This window comes from Pagrus pagrus (genome assembly GCF_965226575.1).
Source record: "Pagrus pagrus genome assembly, chromosome: 20".
Classification (NCBI taxonomy): Eukaryota; Metazoa; Chordata; class Actinopteri; order Spariformes; family Sparidae; genus Pagrus; species Pagrus pagrus.
The window spans coordinates 27,530,087-27,555,818 of record NC_140207.1 but is presented as its reverse complement, the minus strand read 5'-3'; the positions used below and the strand labels follow the sequence as shown (position 1 = coordinate 27,555,818).

At 44.4% G+C, this 25,732-nt stretch overlaps 1 protein-coding gene across 1 annotated transcript in view; it reads left to right on the top strand.

Annotated features, from left to right (window-relative positions):
• The window catches only part of LOC311249491 (uncharacterized protein), an 81,434-nt gene extending 57,094 nt beyond the window's left edge, over positions 1-24,340 (top strand). Inside the window, exon 4 of the mRNA XM_084340554.1 lies at positions 24,218-24,340. Coding sequence (XP_084196680.1) covers positions 24,218-24,309 — 92 coding nt within the window. The 3' untranslated portion in view covers positions 24,310-24,340. The remainder of the gene's footprint in view (positions 1-24,217) is intronic.
• The last annotated feature ends 1,392 nt before the right edge of the window (positions 24,341-25,732 follow it).

Here is a 25,732-nt window from a genome sequence, read left to right as displayed (position 1 = left end):
ACCTGATGAAAACTGTAACGAAAGAATTACAGACAGTTCACAGCTTCACACCAGTAGCCTCTGAGAGCTTACAGAATAATCCACCTCAGCTTGACAGAGTGACTTTTAAGACACCAAATAACTTGCTTTAATGAATTTTGTTTGTTTGTACAACACTGGAAATTTCTACTCAGCAGACAGACCACAGGCAACAAACCTGGCATATAGTATTCCTCATACTCGCACCTGTATAGTGACATGTAGAGTAAATGTTTCAGAGCGGCGGGTGATGATCCGACATTTATGCACATTTCTCCTTGTTTCATTTAGTGTTGCTTGAAATAACACACCAAGGGCCCTGCCCTAGACTTCGTTTGATGTTCTGGACCTTTACCATATAACATCACCTCTGCCAATCTCCCTATCTCTGACCACAAAGCAGTGTTTTTCCACACCAGTCTACCACTCAGTAGGTCAAAGGTTAAACGTACCATACCAAACCACAACATTAAACACACAAACCCAGAAAATCTTGTGACAGCCGACCTCCACCAACACTTTCCAGACTGTCTTAACATCTGTTAACAGCATGACAGTCTCACCATTCACAGCTTCTGTGATTTCAGTCTCCCAACTGAAAACCATATTTTTGAACTAATTTCCAAATCCCATAACTCTACATGTCACCTGGATCCTATCCCCACAACCCTAGTTAAAGCACACTTGCAGTCTATCATTTCTCTGATAACCTCCATTATAAACTCCTCCCTGTCCACTGGTGTCGCCCCGCCCTCACTGAAAATTGCCATATTTAGACCCACACTGAAAAAAAAAAACTGGTTTAGACTTTTCTAAACATCTATCAGTCTATTTATAACTTGCCATTCATCTCCAAAATTCTAGAGAAGGTAGTCACATCTCAACTCCATATCTGCCTTGATAACAATGATCTCCTTGAGCAGTTCCAATCTGGTTTCTGCCCAAAACACAGCATAGAAACAGCCATGCTTTAAGATCACCAACAACCTCCTCCATGCAGCTGACTATGGTTTGCTCTCTATTCTCATTCTCCTGGTTTTCACCGCAGCCTTTGACACCATATCCCATCAGCTCCTAACCTAAGTCCTAACCTGACTTACACTGGAGTTAGGGGGGACTGCATATCAGTGGTTTCCTCCTACCTAGACAGAACACATTATGTAAAATTAAACAATTAATGGTTCAGAGTTCACTGAGGGAATCCTCAGGGTTCAGTGCTGGGGCAACTCTACATTCATTCTTTACTTCCTCCCACTTAACGACTTCTTATTTTTGTTTCTTCAAAAAGGTTTTTTCAGAGTTTCAAAAGTCACCAATAAAAATCAAACCAGGAGTCCTCAAAGCTGAGTGTGATAATGCTTTTATTGACGGCAGCAAAAACATGAGATCAAACAGACAAAAGCCCATAAAAAAATGATCTCCAGAGTGCTTTCCTTATATCCACTAAGACGGGTCGGTGGGCCCCATGACTCATCCAATCACTCTTCTTTGTTCAACTCCTCATTGAATTTCCCTAACACGGCAGTTTACTTTACATGGGGCTAATTATGTGCGCTTATTTCAGCTAACATCTATTATGACTGTCTCCCTACTGGGGACATGCTTTGAACTTCCTCTAGAGTGACATGGTGGATGCTTGCTATGCTTTAAACACTTTTTGGAGCCATATGGCTGATGCTCGCTAATAAGGTGTTTGTCCTTGAGTGAATTCAGCTGCATTTGAAGCTACAAAAGCCTTCTGTCAGACTTCTGAGATAGTCTAAGATGGCATCGACCCAAAAATTAATTAGGGTCCAATTGCGCACTATCACCTTCTGAAGCAGATCATGCTGGACTCTGAAACGATCTATGTGTGCAAGGAGACGGTCCCTCTTCTGCTGTACTCGGTGTGCTTGTTGTTTCCACAGCTCACTCATCTTCTTCAGCAGGCTACATTCTTCCTTCAACAGAGCGTTTTCCTTGCGCATGTCCTTCGTCGATTGTGACCAGTGTCTCCTCATGTGCCTTTCTCAGACCTGCTGATGGGTATGGGGCGTTCTGCCACATGTTTATCTACCTATTCAGATAGAGAAGGTGGTTTTACTTTATCACCCCAACCATTTGGAGGAGTCCTTTTGGCACCCGTACTCTACCTTGCCTATTCGAATATGAGGTCTGTCTGTATGTTTCCTGTATTTCTCTTCATACTGATCTGACAGTCTTCCTATTCCTGCCTTCCCAAGTTTCTGTAGTGCTAAGCATGTGCTAAACAGTATCTCTGACCCAAGACAAACAGAGTATATCTCTATTTTTTCCTTGGTATGTAGAGGTGTACACATATCACACTCTACCAAATTGTATTTGTACATCAGGAGTAGGTCGTGGTGTTCCAGGCTCAACCCTTTGCCTAATTCATAAGCGCTGGTTTTCTACTGTAGGTATCTTTATTGCTTCTACTCGTATCGCTGCAATTTTACTTGGCATGGGATATTCTATTGAATGCAGTGACCACTTGAGGTACTGTAGCCAGTTGTCTCGTTTCTGCATGCCTATGCAGGTAATCTTTTTGAATTAAAGCATGCCACACAGGATTGTTCACTCACTTGTCTGGCTAAGAATTTCATCCACTGATAAAACATATTGTTCTCCCATCCTATTAGTTTGTGTTGTTCGGTTTGGTGTATTGTGCGCCAGCGTGGTGTTTTTTGGAATCTTATCAGCTTTCTACCTTTGGCCTTCATCATAATTTTTGCTTTAATGTTGTTTAGATTGGTGATCAGTGTTTGGTCATGCGTATGTGACTTCTATTACTGTGTCAACTGGTATTCTGTTCTGCTGCTGATATCCCTGTTGCTAGTGCACATTCCATCCATTGTTATTGTTTTGTTTTTGGCGCTGGTTTCAAATTGATAAGAAAAGTGCACATTAGTATCCATCCTACCACTCTGAGTGCCCTTATTACCCATTTACTTATTTTCCCCCTTCTAATTATCACTTCTCTCCCCCTGGTTTGTGGTGTGATTATTAGTGTACCTGGATCAACTTGTGAGGGAATTGGTTCTGATAATTCTTCACTTACTGAGTCTGGTCTGTGACTTGGTCCTGCCCCTGAATTTGACCCTTGCTCCTTTTTTGTTGCACCCTGTCTTTCTGTTGCTTTAGTAGCCCTGTCTGACCTTTCTTGGTTACTATCATCATTCTGGCACTCTGGTCTTGCTATATTGCCATCCTGACGTTCTGGGCTCCCACTCTGTCTTAGTCTGGGTGCTAGTGACCCACTACTTGCGGGGCTTGCACTTTCCCTTCTTTGTCTCAATCAGTCTCTGTGATCGCCTTGCAGCATGTGGGGAGGGATTGCCTTCCGCTTGAGTCTCTTCTTGCGGTGCTGAAGACTGGCTATCTTCCAGTTGGGCGGCGTCACTGTCCCTTTCTGGTTCAGGTTGTACTCTTGTTGTCTCGCTTGAATCTCTGGCTCTGCAGCAATGGTTTAAATGGAACCAAACTCCCTTACCGTCGACTTTGAGTGTGGTTGGGGTGGCTAGAGTGACTTTTAAAGGACCTTCTCGTCTGGGTTGGTCCCCCTTTCGTTTAACCACTTTTACATAGACCCAGTCCCCTGGTTCAATTCTCTGCTGCGTGTCTGGAATGTCTGCGTCTCTGTCCTCGGTTGCACCTTTTACCTGTTGGAATATAACTTTGTATAATTGAGTTAGGTGTCCTGGATAATAGATAGATAGATAGATAGATAGATAGATAGATAGATAGATGACGGAGGAGGGGGGCTGTTAAAAGCAGCAGCAAAGTGTTCATTTTTGATTATTCAGGGTGGTTATTGCATGGGGGGATGAAGGTTTTTTTATAGATGTTTTTCCGGGCCAGTGGAACCTTATAACGTTTGCCTGATGGCAGCAGCTGGAAGCAGTGGTGGAGGGGGTGAGAGAGGTCTTCTGTGATCAGGGTGGCCTTCCTGATCACAGACCGGCTGTGCATAATTTGTTAGTTCTTTTCATGCAGTTTTAGGTGTGTTAATTTGTTAGCTTGTGTTCACATGGACATGAGCGCCAGTGGTCATGCATCCACCCAATTGACCTTGTAGTCACTGTCTGCATTTATTTTAGCCAATTTTCTGTTATTGGCTGATTATGCATACCTTCACGTGGTTTCAGAAACACACCTGTGGCTTCAAGATAGTTGTGTGGTGATCCATCTACAGGTATCGCCATCTGCGTTGCTGGGTTAACAGTGTTGCAACACTGGATTCTCAGTTCTGGTGCTCAGAGCACAACTTCATAACCTGTTTTTCTAGCCTGTGTGAGTACAAACCTGGGGCTGGTGAGGAGGGCATGTATTTGGTTGGACGTATACAGGATGGTTGAGTGTCCCATCGTTATCGCTGAGGCTTTCTGAAAAGCGAAGACTGCTGCTACCAGTCCCTGGTAGCAGGGAGGCAGACCTGCCTCAATGTTGTCTAATTTAGTGCTGTAATATGCCAGTGGTTGCTTACCAGTTGGTGTCTCCTGCATCAAAACGCACAGGCAAACCCAGCCCTTTCTGCAACATACAAATGAAATGGTTTAGCATAGTCAGGGTTTCCCAGCACTGGAGTGGCCTGCATGTGTCTTTTTAGAGCTGGAAAAGCACCTTCTGCCTCTGCTGTACACTGTAATTCAGTGGAGGCCTTTGTTTGACCTGCTGCTCAGATTAGACCTCACAGAGGGCTGCTTTTGATTGCGTAATTGCAAATCCACGGACGACTGCACCCTGCCATTCCTAGGAAAGACAACATTTGTACTGAATCACTGTATTTGCCACATCTAGGTGTTGTAATTCATTGGCTGATACTTTGTTAAAAATGGAGGGGCTGTCAGCATAGCCATGTGCTAGCCGTGAATGCACTCAGATATTGTTGAGTTGAGCTGCAGGCCGCGCCCATCTCTGCCTGAGTGTATCAGGTGTGGGCGTGTCTCCAAACCTGAAGCCAGCTGATTCAGGGTACCAGGTGGAGACAATCTGGAAAATCAGGGGGTTTGGAGGCACTCACTCAATGGACAGTGATGTGTGAGCAGTGTGTTAGAGAGTCTGGATTGGGGAAAAGGAGACTGCAGGACTAAAAGCTTGGGTCAAAGAAGGAAGAAGGAGCCGGTGAGCAGTTCCACATTTTTTCAGTTGCGTGTCTGTGCTGCTTGGATTGGGGTTGTGGGCTGTGAACAAATTATGTGATTGAAATGGTTAAAATGTTATATATTTAATATCATGTGGGTTGAGGAGTTAAAAGCTGACAAAGTTGTAAGGTTAAAATCATCATTCAATTTAAAATGTATTTAATTCATTTTGGGGTTTTAAGTATGGGTATTTTCCACTTATTTCCAAGTTTGGTTTCTAGCGCCTTTAAAAATTAAGTAGTTGATTTGGGTTATGGTGATTTATGGATTCTTTGGTTACATTTTTCTTGACCTTCTATTCTTGTATTTGTGTTTACAGTTTTTCACCTGTTTTGGCCGTGGCAACTCTCAAATAAAAGAAAGAAAAGAGAAAAAGCTGAATCTTGGTCATTGAGTGAATTCCAGTCACATCTTATGAAACAAGCTGCCTTTTCAAGTGGGGGAAGCTGCAGTTAAAACCTCACAAGAGTGAGGGCCACTTGACAGTGAAAAAACGCTGTTGTGAAGAGTGGAGCGGAGAATCCTGATCAGCGACTGGCCAAGCCTGGAAGTCCATAGGCCTGGTAACACACCGAACATCACCTCTCCCAATCCTGCTGGAAAAGAAGATGGCTGACTTAAAGTCACTGGAGCAGCTTAAAGTCAATAGGACATCTGTGAAGCGGCAATTCTCCCGGCTGGCCAACAACATTGTCCGGATGCACGCCATAATGCCTGAAGAGGAGCTCAAAGACTTTTTCAAAAAGCTCATAATTGAGGCCAACAAAGTCATGGAAGCCAATGATGATGTGGAGGCCCAATATCTTGCAGAAGTGGAGCTGGATGCAGATTCGGATGATGTTCCTGGTTTGAGCGAGCAGCAAAGGCCGATACTGGGAAAGCGGCAGGCGAGTGTGAGATGAAGCTGAAAGAGCTGAAGGACCTCATTCAAAAGACACTGGGCCAACTTCGGAGAAGAGGAACTGACGATGGCGGTAAAGGCTGCAGAGGAGAAAGTAAAGAGCGTGATTTCCTTTGAACCTGGTGGAAATAAGGAGACTTTTGACTTCATGTTCGACTACATGGAAAGACTGGTCAAGAGGGCGAAGGAGCTGCACACACCGAACAGAAAGACTTACAGCTGCGTGTATGAGGGCTTGAGCAGATCATTCCCGAGTTGATGTCCAGAAAAGCAGAATTCATTGAAGCAAGAGCTAAAAAAGACGCCGAAAGAGTTATGAGTGCAGCTCCCATCAGCTACCCAACATCAGCCATTAGACTGAAGCCAACCTACCTCCCCAGGTTTACTGGCATCGGCGAGAATTTCATCGCTGGAAAAGAGACTGGGAGGTCCTTCAGAGGCAAGGAGAACCCACCGGGTCAAGAGAAGTCAAAAAGTTCCAGCGCCTTGACAGTTTGGATGAGAAAATAATGAGAGATCTTCGATTAATGACCTATAACACAGCAGATGACATATTTCAGGTCCTGGAGAACCGGTTTGGAAGCCAAACTGCCATCGCCATCGAAATAGTTGAGGAGCTCCAGAGACTTCCAGCTGTCAGAAGTCATCAGCCCAAGAAAGTTGTTGAGCTCATTCAAGCTGTTGAGAGAGCACTTGAAGACCTGAGTGACCTTGGTGACACTGGTGCTGTAAAGAACCCTCTGGTGACAAAGTCAATAGAAAGCAAGCTTCCTGACGCATTGAAGAAAGAATGGCTTCTCTATGCAGCTGAGAGAAGCAGTGCTGATCCAGAGAGACGCTTTGACAGTCGTCTGACCTTCCTCAAGAGTCAAGAGAGGATCTATGAGCAGCTGGACCAACTGAGGGATGAAGAGCCACCAAGGAAGGAAATCCGACCTGAGCAAAGGCAAGCCAGAACCAGAGCCTCAAACCAGTCAAGCAATCATCTCTCAGGATGCATCGTCTGTGGCAACATTCGTCTGTGTGCTCAAGCTCACAGAGAAGAAGGATGCAGTGCGAAAACTGGGAGCCTGCTGGAAATGTCTGGAGGTCCATGACGATGAGACTCGCTGCCAAACTTCATTCCTGTGCAAAAATCCTGAGTGTGAGGACAAGAGAGCCACAGACCACCACTACTATCTGTGTCCCAATGCTGAAGCATCCAGAGGCAGCACGGCCCAGAGGAGCAGCAAAGGCAGCACAGTGGGAGGTGGCAACAAGAGGAATTACACTGAGGCCCAGGAAGAATTCTTCAGAAAGCTCTCACCTGAATTAGCCATTAATGCCGGGACGCATTCTGCAACACAGCGGCGATCACCTCCCATGTTGCAAAGAGTCACTCAAGTCTTCTGGCAGAGAGCGGCCTAGTGGAGTGGCCTGTCATCATGATGCTTTTGGAGGTAACAACCAATGCTGGGCAGAAAATTGGGATCCTGATTGACCTAGCTCCTGACACCAATTATATCACCCACGAGGCAGCAGGTCGGCTCAATCTCAGAAGCGAAGACATCACACTTGTGGTCCATGGTGTAGGAGGCATGAAAGTCTTCGTCAATACAAAGCGGTACCTCCTGAAAATCTGTATTAACACCCCTAGAGGCACTCTCAAGTCCCACCAGCTGGTTTGCTACGGCTTGGACAGCATTGCAGATATCCACAGACATGTGTCAGCCAAGAAACTGCAGGAGTTCTTCCCAGACATCCCGCTCAGTGACCTGGCAAGGCCAAGAGGGATCCAGCTCCTTGTAAGTCACAAGGAGGGTCAGCTGGCTCCGCAGAAAATCCGCACAGTGGGGGACCTCGTGCTGTGGGACGGACCAATGGGAAAGACAGTTGCCAGCTCCCATCCTGGGCTGTTTGAGGAGGTCACCGTATCAGCCCACACATCAAGGACGCACTTCGCAAGATCTAAATTTAACTATGAGAACTGCTGCTGTGAAGTATGAAGAACACACCTGTGTAGTCCCCATTCATCCCCCACAAAACCAGTAAGCCCCAATTGCTGCCCAACCTCAGCAATCTAGTTGTGCTACTACTACATCCTACTTCCTCGACTGGTGGAAATGGGACAGCATCGGTGCTGGCTGTGTCCCGAGATGTGGGGGCCGTCGGTGTGGAAACTGTCAGCCAGGCGGCAAAGAAATGACCCTCGCTGAAGAAAGAGAGCTGGAGGTGGTAAAGAGTGGGCTCACATATGTAGCTGCGGATGACCACAGTGAGAGGCCTCACTGGCACACCAAGTACCCGTGGGTGGAAGATCCAGCCACATTACCAAACAACAGGAGTGCAGTTGAACCCACATTCTTGAGGACTGAGAGGCAGCTGGCCAGAGAGCCAGAGTGGAAGGCCGCCTATGCTGCTCAAGTTCACGAGATGGTCGAGCGCCGGGCCGCAATGAAGTTGACCAAAGACGTCCTTCATGCTTGGACTGGCCCAGTATGGTACATCAGCCACCTCATCGCACTCAACCCACACTCCGTCACAACTCCAGTGAGACTGGTCTGGAACAGTAGTCAAAAGTGCAGAGGGGTGAGTCTCAGTGATCTCCTACTAAAAGGCCCAGACGTCCTCAACTCAATCCGTGCTGTGCTTCTCAAATTCCGGAGGGGAGGGTTTGCTGCTCTGGGAGACTTAAAAAAATGTATAATTCAGTGTGGCTGGAAGACCAAGAAGTGCATTTGCATAGGTTCCTGTGGCGTGACTCTGAAGAGGAGGAGCTGGGTGAATATGCAGTCACAAGAGTTAACATTGGAGACAAGCCAGCAGGTTGTATCGCTCAACTCGCCATGAGAGAGACAGCTAATCTCCCCCAGTTCAGCCACCTTGAGGAAGAGCGCCGAGTGCTACATGAAGACAGCTACGTCGATGACCTCTTAACCTCCCATGATAACTTGGACCAGCTTAAAGTCATCACAGAAAATGTGGAGCAGATCCTGAAAGCAGGAGGGTTCGAGCTGAAGCTGTGGGTATTCTCTGGTCAAAGTAGGAAGGAGTCTTCTGGAAAACAGGAACAAGTGGCTACTCCAAGGACTGTGATTCTGCCGAATCAGCTCAAAGAGGAGGACAACAAAGCTCTGTCATGGTTGGGATAAACTTCTCAAAAAGGAAGAGGAAAATGAGACTCGAACAAGACCTTCGACTGGAGCAGGTGAGAGCTCAGATGCCAGACCCACTGACATGACGAGAGTTACTCAGCCAAGTTTCTGGGCTGTGTGACCCAATTGGTCTAACGCCGCCTGTAAAGCAGGAAGGGGCCATTTTGGTTCGGAGAGCATTTCAGGAGGCCAAACCCAAGTGTAGCACCATCAAAGACACTTGGGACCTTGCACTATCAGGAAAGCTCAGCGAAGATGCCATCAGCCTCTTTGAAGAATACTCTCAGCTGAGCAAGGTCGAGTTTCATAGAGCCCTGACACCAGCGGGCGCGCCGGCTGAACCTGATGCAATCACCTTCTCCGATGGCAGCGAGAATGCTTATGGTGCCGTCCTGTATCTGCGGTGGGCCTGTGACCGAGGTTCTATGGTGAGGCTGGTGGAGTCTAAAGCTAAGCTGACTCCCTTGGACCACAAGGGGGAAGCAGTCAAGGCAGAGCTTTGTGGAGCAGTGTTCGCCGCCCGTTTAAAGAAGTACTTTGAGCAACATGGCTGAATTTAAGTCAAGCAGTGGTACCACTTTGTTGACAGCCAAACAGTCCTTGGTGCAATTCAACATGAGAGCTATGGCTTCCAGACCTTCTTCGCCAACAGGATTGGAGAAATCCAAAGCAGCACGCAACTTCAGGATTGGTGGTGGATCCCTGGACCACTGAACATTGCAGATATTATCACTCGTGGGGCTGGTCCAAGAGATTTGGGTGGAAATTCCCCATGACAGCAACTTACTACCAATGGCAGTGGAGCTAACACCCCTTCCCCTTTACCATTTTAGCCCCCATATATCCCTGCCTTGCTTCTCCCTCTCTAGAAATAGCTGATATCTTTCCTCTTTTGTTCTTATCCACACCACTATTTTACTAACTGTTACACCTGGTTTAAGTCTGTTTCTCGTGTGGGATTATACTTTAAATCATCAGAACCATCTGCTACCAATGCTCCGAAATTTGCCTGTTTCCCACTCAACTTTCCTGGGGACAACAGTAATGTCCAGCCATGGATCTACCGCCCCTCTATTTCCCTGCAAGCATCAACCCTTTAGGGATCCCTAGAATGGGATTTAATGGAATAGTAGCTTTAGCTGTTGGTCTGTTACAGAGCTGCTACAGTACCGATGTTAATATGTGAAGGGTCCAAATTCTTTAACACCTCAGTCCACGATACTGCAGGAAACTCTCTTAGTAACTAATTGACAACTTTCTTATTTAGTTTGCCAATGATCTTTTCCCTCCTCATCAACATATGTTCGTTCAAGCCAAAAATGAGTTCTGATACCCTGTGTTTCGATACTTCCTTCTGTGGTAGAACAATCATCTGTTATTATCTCATCTTCGCTGCTGTCTCTTTCTTCCGTATGTATTTAACATTTATACTTGTGTTATTATAATATTCTTTCATACTTTATTATATGTTATTTATGTATTATTTATTATAATGTTATGTTATTATATCTTATTTATTTATTATTTATTATAATATAATTATACTTTATTATATTTTATTTATTATTTATTTAATATAATATTATTATACTTTATTATATTTCATTTCTTAATTACTTATTATATCATTATACTTTAATGTATTATATTTATTATTTATTATTATACTTTATTATATTTTATTTACTTATTTATTCTGCAGTTATTTCTTTTCCAACATTTAGTACATGTACTTTAAAAAAACAAAAATACGCTAGCGATGTTAGAAAGCCTAGGACTTTGTTCTCTGATTTTATTTTATTCTTTATTTATTTGCAAAAGTATTTTTAATTTTGCATCTACAGCAAACCTGTCTGTTATTTTAATTTAGTCTGTCCCCCAATTTTAATCTTATCTTCTAGGTTCTTTTTATTTAGTTTTACACTCCTTACTCTGGCCCACGGTGGCCAGTGTGCAAATCACAACGGCAAATCAGAAAACACAACAACAAAACAGAAAACACAACAGCGAAACAGAAAACACAACAACAAATCAGAAAACACAACAACAAAACAGAAAACACAACAGCAAATCAGAAAACACAACAACAAAACAGAAAACACAACAGCAAAACAGAAAACATAACTGAAAATCAGAAAACACAACAACAAATCAGAAAACACAACAGCAAATCAGAAAACACAACGGCAAATCAGAAAACACAACAGCAAATCAGAAAACACAACAGCAAAACAGAAAACATAACTGAAAATCAGAAAACACAACAACAAATCAGAAAACACAACAGCAAATCAGAAAACACAACAACAAATCAGAAAACAACAGCAAATCAGAAAACACAACGGCAAATCAGAAAACACAACAACAAAACAGACAGGGTTTACATGTTTTCAAAACAAGAGCGCTGCCAGTGACGACGATTACAGTTTTTTTCAATTGCTTAAGCACGATTTTGAATAGAGGGCTCGGTTTTTCAAAACACTACACACAATTACCACAACCATACACACAATTAGCAGAACACCTCACATCCTTTGCAAAATGAAACACTCTTGTAAAAACTATACACTACTTTATAAAAATGATATTTTGTTACCATATGAAAACACACACGTTTCATATTACTTAATTCTGTCTGAACCAGTTACACACTGCTGCGCTTAACCTAAAACACTTTTAGCAATTCTACTCCTCAGTTATTTGAGTAATGTAAGTGAAGTACACAGAGAAAGTGCAAATATACAATACTAAAAATTCACCAAATACAACGAGGGAAGAACCGCCGTGCATGTCGAATCCATCCTTGAATGGCTATGGCGTCAATTTGGTCACAGGCCTCCTCCATGGCGCTTGAGCCTGGGGCTGCAGATCATACACCTTCCACCGCCACGTTGAGAAGAACTCCTCGATTGGATTGAGAAATGGAGAGTATGGTGGAAGGTATAGCACAGAAAATTGAGGATTGTGCTGAAACCAGTTGTGGACCTGTGCAGAGCGGTGGAATGATACATTGTCCCAGATGACAATGTATTGCATCTGTTGTATTTGGTTCACTGTGAGGATGTTGCGCAGTTAGTACAGAAATGTCAGAATGTGAGCTGTGTTATAAGGGCCCATATTGGCATGACGGAGGAGGACCCCATTCTGTGTAATGGCAGCGCAGAGGGTGATGTTACCCCCATGCTGTCCTGGCACGTTGATTATAGCCCTGAGGCCAATGATGTTTCTGCCTCTCCTTCTTGATTTTGTGAGGTTAAACCCTGCCTCATCGATGTAGATAAACTCGTGTGGGATTTCTTCAGCATCCATCTGTAAAACTCTCTGTAATACAGTGAAAGACAAGATTGTGTAGTTTAGCATGGATCTAATACACAGTAAATTTAGCTTGCAGTGTGTAACATCACAGTGCTAAAGTGAACAATACATACCTCCACATATGCATGCCGCAGTTGTTTGATCCTCTCCGAATTCCGCTCAAAAGGCACTTGATACAGTTGTTTCATTTGAAGTGGATTTTTTTTCAGGATGCGTGCCAGTGTTGAGAGAGAGACCTGATGAACATTATTGAAAATGCCATCGTCGCCAATGATGTTGACTTGAATTTCTCTGAGAGTTATTGCATTATTGGCCAGAACCATGTTTATGATTGCTCTTTCTTGTTCTTGTGTGAAAATAGGCCCCCTCCCTCCTTGTCGCTCTCGCCCCTGAATCCTATGTGGAAAGAAATACATAGGATCTCACAGGAACCAGTATGAACAGTGCTGATATGGTACATACTAAGCAGTTGATTACTTTTGTGGAAAGATTTGTTTTTACCTGTTTTCTTGTCGAAATGTCCTGATCCCAGATGCCACTGTATATCTGCTAAGATTTGGCTGAACTCTCAGTCCACCCTCCCTCAGCGTCAGTCCGTGGTTCAACACATGGTCAACTTATGTTTCCCGAATTTCATTTGATAAATTTGGTCCTCTCCTTCTTAGGGCATGTATTCCTGCTTCCAGTCTTCCTCTGCCTTTGCCTCTGCCTCGTCCTCGTCCTCGTCCTCTTCCTCTTCCTCTTCCTCTTCCTCTACCTCCACCTTGGCCTTGACCTCTGGCATGGCCTCTGCCTATACCTCCTTCTCCTTCTCTTTGAATTCCTCCTCTCATTCTTACTCTTCCTCGTCTTACTCGTTCCATTGTGGTAGAAGACAGGTGAACTCACCTGCTGCCTTTTTGTAGTGCTTGAACCTGATTGGTGTGTCTACAATTAAGCAATCGTGTTGGTGCACCTGAGTGTTGTGTTTAACCAATTAGATAATGAGTGTGGTCATTTGAAAGTCAGTGCTTTGGAATTTGCAAGGAAGTGACATCATGATATGCATCTGTGTCTAATGTATACAAGTGTGTTTAGTGTTTTGCAATTTACTGTGTGCAGTCATTTGCAAAAAGTGTGAAGCTGACATTGCGCTTATAGTTGTGCTAATCTGGTCCGGAGTTTTGCTCCTTGAGTGTAAGGTTTTTATAATTGTGTACTTTTGATTTTAGTGTTTAAAAAAAACTGCAAAGAATATTTTGATGCAGGACATGTATATGGGTCTGTGTATCATCTGATCATGCAATTATATATAGTTTTTTTCGATTGCTAAGACGCATTGGTCGAAACTGAAGCGACATGTTCAAAACTCTTAACACAGTCTGCATTTCCATCTTGCAGCTCAGCTCAACAGTTAATCTCATGCCCAAAAGTGTGTCTCACCAACAAAACACTTCATACTTGTCTCAAGAGAAGCTCATTCAACAAAACACTAGCACATTGTCTCACTTTGGAAACACACACAATCACTCTTAACAAACGGAACGACAAAATACTAACAACAAAGAACATTACATCAAATACATCTTATATTTCAAGTTTAAATGATTTTTGTCAGGTAAATCAGTATTTTATATAGGATCTTCTGCACTTTAATGGTTCTAAATTATTGTATATGCTGTAATATATTGCACCAACACTGAATCAGGAATGCAGAGATTTATTCAAGAACATTTGTGCTTTTGCATAAGTACTTCAGGACCATACAAAAAATAAAGATTACGTAAACAGAATAATGCAGAATCTCAGAATTCCAGGGGTAGAATACAAATTACAGTTACAGATAAAACTAAACTCCTTCCTCTCCTGGCTGCTCTTCTCTCTCCACCAACTTCACCCTCTGCTCTTTGATCCATACTTGCACAGGAAAAAGAATCAGAAGCCACTCCTTTTGTATATGCTTGCTAATGAGGCCAAACGCAGATCACCTGAATCAGTTTTCAGCTAAAAAAAACTAGCTGTTTGGAATTGCACCTTCGTTTTATTTATTTTTATTGTCAATATTTTTATATAATTTTCAATAGATTTCAATGTGGCTGCAGCAATAATTCCTCATGTTTGTTCAACTATCATTCTGTTTTGAGTTTGTTTTTAACTGTTTTGAACAAAGTATGTTAGCATTTGAAAAATGTGCTGTTAAAGCATAGTGTTTTGCAGGTGTGAACTAGTGAATGAGAAAAGACTTCATCCATTTCGGTGACTGTGGTCACTGAATGCACTTCGTCTGAAAGCAATGAAAAGTGAAACACAGTTTAGCCCACATGCATTTCTGTTTTGCAGACTGTGTTAAGAGTTTTGAACATGTCGCTTCAGTTTCAACCAATGCGTCTGCAATCGAAAAAACACCAATTCAAATTTGCAGATATAAAAGGCTCTGCTTACTTTTTTAACTTTATAGGTCATGGTGCTGAAATGCAGGTTGATTCCTTCCCTCTGGCGGGCCCCTCTGTTGGCTTGTTCTCTATCGTATCGAGACTATCTCTCCACCCATTACATATTACATATGTATGGGGATCGACCTACTGGATCGTGCAACGTGGATGCTCTTTAAGACACACCGGTTGTACCAGCCACGCCCTTGATTAGTGTTGTATAAAACACCTGTGCTGGCGTGGGACTAGTGCTTTTTTGATCTCCACACGGATGTGCGTGACTCAAAAGACATAGACTATAAAACGTTGAAGGAGTACAACTGTAGCCGCTAATCTGTCGCTGAAGTAGCAGTTAAGAAGTGGGAGAATTGTCTCAAGGCTGTCTCCCTGGTGGTTGTATTCCGTGTAGCCCTCGTTGTTAGGAGCTAGTGCTATCTGAGTATCTGCAGCGCTACTGAACAATGTGGGCCTACTGTGCCGAAGTTAGGCTCGTTGTGATTCCCCCGTACGGCATATTACACACGGTGGTGTGTTAACGCGACCCAGGGAGGTTGGGCTCCAGCTGGCGTTGGCCAGTCTGTTCCCCTAGTCAAAACAGGGTGTATACATTCCCCCGTACCGCGTATTACACACGTTGGTGCTGTTAACGCGACCGAGGGAGGTTGGGCTCCAGCTGGCGTTGGCCTGTCCGTTCCTGAGTGTGGCAAACGCATACATTCCCCCATTCAGTAACTTTCCCCGTACGGCGCACACATGGGCTTTAGCTCCGGGTGTTGGTCTTTCTGCAGACAATCAAAGAGCCACGACCAAACTGGCAAACAGCTAAGCTAGCCTAGCACAAGGGGGGGTAAACAAACCCTCGTGGCCAGGCGTGACGTCATCATGCGAGACTCAGATGTGATCTCGCGAGATTTGCAACGGCATAAAAAATAAGTAAATAAATAAATAAATAAATAAAAAGAAATAGGGCCTTTCCCCATTAAATAATAAATAGAGGGGATAAAGAGGCAGGTAAGTATAGTTTTTAGGTAAGTATATAAAAGAAAAAAATATTAATAGAAAAGACGTTGTCTGCCATCATGGCTATTGCGTCCACTCGTGTGTGTGGCCTGTAACGTCACACTACCTATGGAGGATGGGCACGACAAGTGCATAGCATGTCTGGGTTCCCAGCATGCCGCGGATGCCAGAGATAACCCTGCAGCATGCATGAATTGCTTTATAATGCCTCTGTGCACAAGGGAGGCTCGTGCCCACTTCTTAGAAGGCACCTGTGGCTGACGCAGTCTCGCTTCCAGCCAGCTGATCGTACATCTCTCACAGGGCTGCCAATTGAACTCACTGCCATGTTCGGTTGGGGGGCGCTAACAATGCTGCAACAGGCCCAAGAGGCCAGGCGCCATGCCAGTGAGCTCTCAGGCCCATAAGCCTACCCGCAAAGAAGCCGTCGCCCTCGGGCCCCCTCATGTCAAGCTGTGCCGCCACAACCCAGCTGGGGCCCAGGGGACCTTAGGCAGCAGCTGGGTCGTCGGCGGGGACAGACATTCCAGCTGCAGAGCAGGAGTAGAGGGGCCAGCCGGCGCCAGGGCTGACCGCCTCCACCCCGCTCCTGACAGTGTGCTGAGCCCCAGCTACCCAGGCCCCCAACCGGGATGGGCAGAAGGCTGGGCAGCACTAGGGGCCAACCCATGGGTCTTGTCAACCATGACCCAGGGGTACCGGCTGCAATTTTTACGCAAACCCCCACTGTCAATGCCTGGGGCTCAGCCCGCAGTACGAGGCGAGCAACACAGGCAACTATTAGAGAAAGAGGCAGCAACACTCCTCTCCAAAGGCGCCATCAGGGAAGTGGAGAAGGCCGACCACCAGGCAGGGTTCCTCTCACACTATTTTCTGATTCCCAAGAGGGACGGAAGCCTTCGGCCAGTCCTAGACTTAAGAGGCCTGAACCAGTATCTCCGTCCCCTCCGGTGCAAAATGGTCACGGTTCCAAGAGTGCGCCAGGCCATAAATCAAGGCGACTGGTTTGCCACAGTTGATCTCAAAGATGCCTATTTTCAAATACCAGTTTGGAGAGGGCATTGGCGCTTCCTTCGGTTCCAATCTGGGGACAGAACATATGAGTTCATGGTCCTCCCTTTCGGGATCTCTCTGGCAGCTCGCACATTCACAAGGTGCATGGACGCAGTCCTCGGACCCCTTCGTCGGCGAGGCCTCAGGGTCCTCAACTATTTGGATGATTGGTTGGTATGTGCCCAGACACAACAGATGTGCCGCAACCACGTTTCCAGGTTGCTGCAGCACATCAAGGAATTGGGGCTGCAGGTAAACAGGAAAAAGAGCAACCTAGAACCATCACAGGTCACCCAGTTTCTCGGCATGACCCTGGACTCCAGAGCAGCATCAATCTCCCTGACCGCGCAGCGGAGAGAGGCTATAAGGGCTTGCCTCCGCCACTTTCGCCTCAACACAAGGGTGAGCTGGAGGCTGTGTCTCTGTCTGATGGGCTTAATGGCAGCCACTGTTCAGATAGTCCCGCTCGGCCTTTTGCATATGCGACCGGTGCAGTGTTGTCTGCTGAGCTTGGGCTTGGTGCCCCAGTCTCCCCTGTCGACCAAGGTTTTGGTGACACGACGACTTTGTGTGGCACTCCGCTGGTGGAGCTGCCAACAGAACTTGGGGATGGGCAACAGACTGGGCCCCGTGACGCATCGGCAACTCCTGGCAACAGATGCCTCGCTGGTAGGTTGGGGGAGTCCAGGGAGCCTGGACCAGCAAGCAGTTGAAACAACATATCAATGCTCTCGAGCTCCAGGCAATCCACCTTGCGCTCCTACAATTCCTCCCACGCCTGCAGGGCTGCCATGTATTAGTCAGGACCGACAGCACAGTGGCAGCAGCCTATGTCAACAGGCAGGGGGGACTGGGCTCTCCCCACTTAGGGCAGCTGGCCCACGAATTATAGACATGGGCATACCCAAGGTTCCTTTCCCTAAGAGTCCAATGTGAGTCCAATGTTCTACTCCCTGGGGAGGGACAACCCACCACTCGGTACAGACACTCTGGCTCACCAGTGGCCTCAAGGCCTGCTGTATGCCTTTCCCCCTTTCAGCCTTCTCCACCCCCTCTTATGGAGGATCCGGCTCGGGGATGCAGCAGTTATCTTGGTGGCCCCAAATTTGCCCCACATGCCATGGTTCTCAGAAATTGCACCACTCTTGAATGGAACTCATTGGGAGCTCCCTATTCGGAGAGACCTGTTGCTATAGGCACGGGGCACCTTGTTTCACCCCTTCCCGCAGGGCCTGAAACTGTGGGCATGGCCCCTGAAAGGGCAGAAATAAGGGCCCTAGGCTTGCCAGAGCCAGTCATCCAAACATTGGAGTCGGCAAGGGCACCTTCTACCCGTGCGGCATATGCCTTCCGTTGGGGAAAGTTCACCTCTTGGTGCGAAGTCCATCACGTGGACCCCCGCGTTTCCACATCACTGCATATCCTGCAGCTCCTGCAAGAGCAGCTGGGACATGGTAAATCTGCTGCCACCCTCAGAGGCATGATAACCACGATCAAGGCTTCACGAGTGGGGAACCATAGTCTGTCGGGACGCTGCTGTGCCCTCATTTCACAATTCTTGAAGGGCGCCCAGCGACAAACAGTGCGACCTAAGACACCAAGGGTGCCCCCATGGGACTTAGAAAGAGTGCTGGGGGCACTCCAGGGGCATGCTGGGGTAAAGAGTGTAAATAGTTCAGTTAATCTATCTATCTATTTGCACTTGTGCTTGGTCTGCACGGCCTCCTCACAGAGGTTCCCCATACATATGTAATATGTAATGGGTGGAGAGATAGTCTCGATACGATAGAGAACGTTCAGTTACGGGTGTAACCTTTGGCAGCAAAAACATGAGATCAAACAGACAAAAGCCCATAAAAAAATGTGCTTTCCTTATATCCGCTAAGACGGAGCGGTGGGCCCCATGATTCATCGATCACTCTTCTTTGTTCGACTCCTCGTTGAATTTCGTTAACGTGGCAGTTTTCCTAACATGAGGCTAATTATGTGCTCTTATCTCAGCTAACATCCATTACGACTGTCTTCTTACCGGGGACATGCTTTGAACTCCCTCTAGAGCGACATAGTATGCTTTAAACTCTTTTTGGAGCAATATGGCTGACACTTACTAATGAGATGTTCGTCCTTGAGTGAATTCAGCTGCGTTTAAAGCTACAAAATCCTGCTGTAAGACCTCTGAGATAGTCTAAGATGGCGCCGACCCAAACATTTTTTAGGATCTACAGAAGCGCTCTGCAGAATATGGCCTTGAGCTTTGTCTGAACTCCCTCAAACTGTACGTCCCCTCCTCTGAGTCTCTGCTGACATTTCACATTCATGGTTTCACATTACAGCACTTCAACTGTTAGGTGCTTATTGAATCAGTTGATGACCATCTATCATGATTTCTTCACACATGATTATTACTTACTTAACACACACACAAGCTGTTATTATCGATTGATTATTACTTATTTTGATTATATTATTCTACACTGGAAAGGAAACTGTGTCAGACTCTCTTTGCTGGTTTGACATACACTTGGAGGAGTTAGACGTGAAAATATTCTGCATCCTTTTATTCCACTTGTATGAACATTGCTATCTTTCTCAGCAGTCTCGAGTTTAGATCCGCAGTCAGAATTTAAACTTCTGATCTTACAGTCCAGCATACAAGGAATGTCAACAGTGAAACGTTAATTAGACACATTTGCACACATACTGTTTCCAGTAACTGAGGCAAAGGGGAAGCTGTAAATTGACGATTGTGGCTGTATTCAAATCAAATCAAATCAATTTTATTTATATAGCCCAAAATCACAATCACATTGCCTCAGTGGGCTTTACAAGCTGTACAGTGAATGACACCCTCTGTCCTTAGACCTTAGATTCGAGTGAGGAAAAATTTGCCATATTTAGAAAAAAGCCCTTTTAACAGGAAAAAAATCAATCCAAAGACCTTTTCCCTGCACGTATTTTCCACCAATCGCGACACTGCATATTAGCGTCAAACCCAGTGATGGACAACATGACAGCCCCACAAATATAAAGCCAAATATCTTTATCACCCCCTGGTGGCTGGCTGCGGTATAGGTGACAGGAGTCTGTTCTCACTGATAAAGGCTAAGAAATTAGATGGTTAAAATATTAAAAAAATAATACGGTAATCAGACCAAATGATTAATTTAATTTTATTTTATTTGAAAGTCCAGCTCCCACAGTGTCTGCCATGAAAAATTCCAGCCCTTGTATAAATGTAGTGGATGACCCCTGTCCTACACTGCCGTGTGCTTGGACAGCAGGGTGAATCAAATCAAACCTCTCCACCATGGTGACCTGGATGAGGGCAGACCTTACAAGATAATTAACAATAAAAAAGAAAACATCAGAATGAAGAGGCGTTGAATTTTACAAAAATACAGATATAGGGAGATAGTAAAACAGAGGAGAGCAATGATCCAGCGGAGCCCAGGGTTTGACGCTCCAGATCCATGAATATGTGAGGCATCAGAAGAAGGAGCCTGAATGAAAACAGAAGAGGAGGAGGAGGAGAAGGAGGAAGCTATAGAGAGTGGACAGTGAGAGAACACAGCTTGCAGCTTGTGGGAACAGAAAACAAAAACAAAAGGTAGAGAAATGCAATGTTAATCAGAATAAACAGATTGTTTCTTGTCAGCAGGACAATGTGAATTCAAATACTAAAAAATCCTGCAGCCAGCGGATTTCTATTTAACCCATGGAACCATCAGGAGCCCTGAATTCTGAGAGCCTAATGCAGGAGGTGGAATATGCGGTATAATGAGATCAGACATGTACGATGGGGCAAGGCTGTGTACAGTTTTGTATGTCATCAGCAGCTCCTTAAAGTCTGCTCTGACATGAATTAGGAGCCAATGCAGTGAGGCTAGGATTGGTGTAACACAGAGATGGGGACTCGAGTTTGCAACTCAACTCGAGTTGCACTTAAGTCACACACTAAGAGACTTAAGACTTGACTTGGACTCGTGCTCAAAAGACTTCAGACTCGACTCGGACTCGTGTTTTGGGACTCGTGAACAATCATTATGTTTTCTTTTTTTGTGTAGTTTTATGGACATTTTCTCCCGGGCGCCACTTAAGCTCGTTATATGGATTATCGTTGCCGGAGAGTACCCGCGTGGGTCTCCAGCTGCACTTTGAGGAATAAGAAACTACACCGGACTTATCACCAGCATGTGGGTGAGTCGATAATGACTGAATTTTGTTTTAGAGTGAACTATTCCTTTAAAGGCAGGTTACAGGTTAATTGTTGACCATGTAACGTTAATGTTACAGGTTTACCAGGTTACCATTACACTGAGTTTGAGTGAGAGGATAGAGGAATGTGTCATTAGAGACCCAGTGTAATTAAACAATACAGTTGTTGTTATTATGGTCCCACTGAGCCTGCACAATAGGGGGCAAGATATACTGTAACTGTATGTTCATGTTGGAAGAATACTTTCCTTTAAAGGAAAGCATTCATTGTGGGTTTTTCTTCATATTGCATTGCAATAGCCTGTTTAAAGTGATCATATAACAAACAAATAATCAGTACTGATACTGTATGCTAATAGATAAAGGAATGATAATAATACAGTAAATGCTTTGAATTTCTTAGATATAGCTGTGCAGTATTCTTAGTAGACCAGATAGCAGCAGAAGACAGAAGGCTCATTACAACCAGAAGAGACATAAGACTTATTTTTTAGAGACTTGAGACTTGACTTGGACTCGTGACCAAAGACTTCAGACTTGACTTGCAAAAAAATACTTGTGAACATCTCTGGTGTAACATGATCAAATTTTCTTGTACGTGTTAAACTTTATCTTAACCATTTAGCACTCTCAAGCGGTAGACCTGAAAATAATGCATTGCAATAATCCAGCCTAGATAAAACAAAGGCATGAATCAGGATCTCTGCATCAGCCGTGGACAGGAAGGACCTAATTTTAGCTATGTTGTGCGGATGGTAAAAAGGGATCTTGGTAATTTCTTTCCTAATACCTAAAAAGACATATGGTTTTCTTATTTTAAGCTGTTAAATTAGCAAAGTCATCAGAATTTGTATTGACCGCCATTCAAATTAGGATTTTTTCACCCAAAAGGGGGGAGGGACAAAGTAACTGGATGGGTCAATCTCATATATGGTCCTGGGCACTGAACTGTCATTCAAACTACCTTTAGCCAAGGGGGAGACACGCCTGAGAGGTTTTTTCCCCGAATAGCAAACAAAAAGTCAGAAAGCACAAAGCAGAAAGCTGGCAGCATAACCACGAAGCTGCAAATGAGAAACGGGAGGCAGTTAAACTTTTCCTATTTTCTTGCACCTTGCGATTTAATGTACATGGTTTTACATCAAAAACACAGCATTATCCAACCAATAGTAACCTCATCAGTCAGCCAGTAGAGTAACTCCCTGTAGCAACGACCCAAATTTCCCATCTAGCCTTGTGCTTGACAGTGTATTTTGTTTAGGCTGCTGTTTTAAGTCCCAAAATGAAAATGTTAAAAAAATATCTGTTAGTCTTTGTAATACTTACACTCACCGGCCACTTTATTAGGTACACCTGTCTAAAAGCTTGTTAACGCAAATTTCTAATCAGCCAATCACATGGCAGCAACTCAATGCATTTAGGCATGTAGACATGGTCAAGACGATCTGTTGCAGTTCAAACCGAGCATCAGAATGGGGAAGAAAGGTGATTTAAGTGACTTTGAACGGGCTGGTCTGAGTATTTCAGAAACTGCTGATCTACTGGGATTTTCACGCACAACCATCTCTAGGGTTTACAGAGCATGGTCCGAAAAAGAGAAAATATCCAGTGAGCGGCAGTTCTGTGGGCACAAATGCCTTATTGATGCCAGAGGTCAGAGGAGAATGGCCAGACTGGTTCGAGCTGATAGAAAGGCAACAGTAACTCAAATAACCACTCGTTACAACCGAGGTATGCAGAAGAGCATCTCTGAACGCACAACACGTCGAACCTTGAGGCGGATGGGCTACAGCAGCAGAAGACCACACCGGCTGCCAGTCCTGTCAGCTAGGAAACTGAGGCTACAATTCGCACAGGCTCACCAAAATTGGACAATAGAAGATTGGAAAAACATTGCCTGGTCTGATGAGTCTCGATTTCTGCTGCGACATTCGGATGGTAGGGTCAGAATTTGGCGTCAACAACATGAAAGCACGGATCCATCCTGCCTTGTATCAACGGTTCAGGCTGGTGGTGGTGGTGTAAGGGTGTGGGGGATATTTTCTTGGCACACTATGGGCCCATTAGTACCCATTGAGCATCGTGTCAACGCCACAGCCTACCTGAGTATTGTTGCTGACCATGTCCATCCCTTTATGACCACAGTGTACCCATCTTCTGATGGCTACTTCCAGCAGGATAACACGCCATGTCATAAAGCGCGAATCATCTCAGACTGGTTTCTTGAACATGACAATGAGTTCACTGTACTCAAATGGCCTCCACAGTCACCAGATCTCAATCCAATAGAGCACCTTTGGGATGTGGTGGAACGGGAGATTTGCATCATGGATGTGCAGCCAACAAATCAACAGCAACTGCGTGATGCTATCATGTCAATATGGACCAAACTCTCTGAGGAATGTTTCCAGTACCTTGTTGAATCTATGCCACGAAGGATTAAAGCAGTTCTGAAGTCAAAAGGGGGTCCAACCCGGTACTAGCAAGGTGTACCTAATAAAGTGGCCGGTGAGTGCATGTCTGTTCAGAACTTGGTGGTTTATATTGGTAATTGTCATTTTTGTGTTTGTTTATAGTTTTAACAATTAGTGAAGTGGATGTTACATTTCTTGAGGTCAGGTGTATCTAGCCGTGTTTATCAGTTCATATGGTTGATTTGTTAGCTTAAAGGACAGTCAATCGGAATCAATCGGATAATCAGCATAGAGACTGATCTGCAGTCTCTATGCTGATTAACAAGTCTGCTTTGCACCATAATATCTGAAAGTGGGGGGACAAAAAGTCCTGGTGTCCCCCCTTATTCAGTCATCAGCAGTCTGGATGAAAAAAGGGATTATTTGGCAGCTTGATGACACCAGTAGAATAACATATGCCATGTGCCCAAAAGGGGTTTCCACCACCATCCAAACATACAATATGATTATCGTTCTTGTACTGTTCTATCAGTTCTTGTCTTTATCTATGGACAGATGCTCATCATACCCATTTCACCTGTCATTTGTTCAACAGGAAGTGGTCTAACTGAAGCCAGAGGTTATAAAGAAGTAACCAGTGACTTCCTGTGTACCCAACGTTCCTCTGCTAACTGCACAATCTACTGACCTGTCTTCTGAATGAATAGGATGACCACAGGCAATCACAGTATATGAAGAGAATGTAGTTGACAGATCAGCCTTGATCTCCTTCTCATTTTGAATGGGTGGGGGAAAATGTTAAATGCATTTGCATTCACATAAATATATATATATATACACACAAGTATTTGCACAGTTGATCTTGGCACCTGTAGCTGCTTTGAAATGGCTCCAAGTGACTTTCCTGACTTGTTCAGATCAATAATGCACTCTTTCAGATCAATGCTGAGCTCCTTAGACTTTCCGATTGTAGTGTTTGTGGCTAGGTGTATCAAACAAGCCCTATTAAAATGGGCCCAGAAAAGTCATCAGTCTTTATCAATTATAATGACACAAAAGAAGTTAAGATGCCATGGTACAAAGCAAATTTGATTGACACACATTTCTATAATAAGTACAATGGATCTTTGAAGTTGCTCTCTGTATTGTAAGATTTGGTCACACTCTCAGAAGACCTTTAATAGATTAATTATTGAACCAAACTTCAATAATGTTTTTTTGTGATGAAGTAGTATGTGTTCCACTCATTCCATCACAGAAATTTGAAGAAATCATTGGAACTCAAGACCTCCATGATATGCATGTTCTTTACAAGTGTATGTAAACTTTTGACCACGATCGTATGTAAAGTGATGTCCAGATTTTAACAACATGTCAAATCCTCATTTAATTAAATACAAAATTCCACCACTAATATTAAGTCTCGTTTAGGTCCTTGGTTCTTTGGGTGCAGTTGGACTGATATGTACATCTTAAATGGTGTTATCTTGAACAACACTGCAGTCTTGAGCAGACACTAGATATCAAATAATATTTGAAAGTGATTGAACAATTCCTGGATCAGCTCTTTGGCCTAACACCACCCAGCCGCCAGCACCTCTGCCACTCTGCACTTCCCTGGACTCCCTGAGCACACAACCTGCACTTCTGTGAGTTTCCTCCACCTCCTCCTGCAGAGCCACCTGCCTGAGTCGGAGCTCACCACCTCTACCTTGCTAGGGTTCATTGTGTTCAATAAATTCACCTTTAATCTACTCCCTGTTTGGTGTCCGCTTTTGGGTCTACTACAAAATCTACTTAATGTCACATATACTATATTCTTTATGATGTATTGGAACTGTATTTCATTAATATCATGTAAAATAAATGTGATAATGGATCCATAAGTCTTCACTGTTACATCATTATTGTGTCAGTTCCGTGTCTTAATCACGTGACAGATTAATGACGACGTAGCAGCAAGACGCAGCCTTGTCCCAGTCTGTTTCAACTTTTGTCGAAAGTGCTGACCACAAACTATATATTTGTTTTTAAATTGTGTTGATAGGCCAAATAAAACCAGATTTATGATACATTATTTACGCCATACTTTTTCCTGAATATTTTCGTC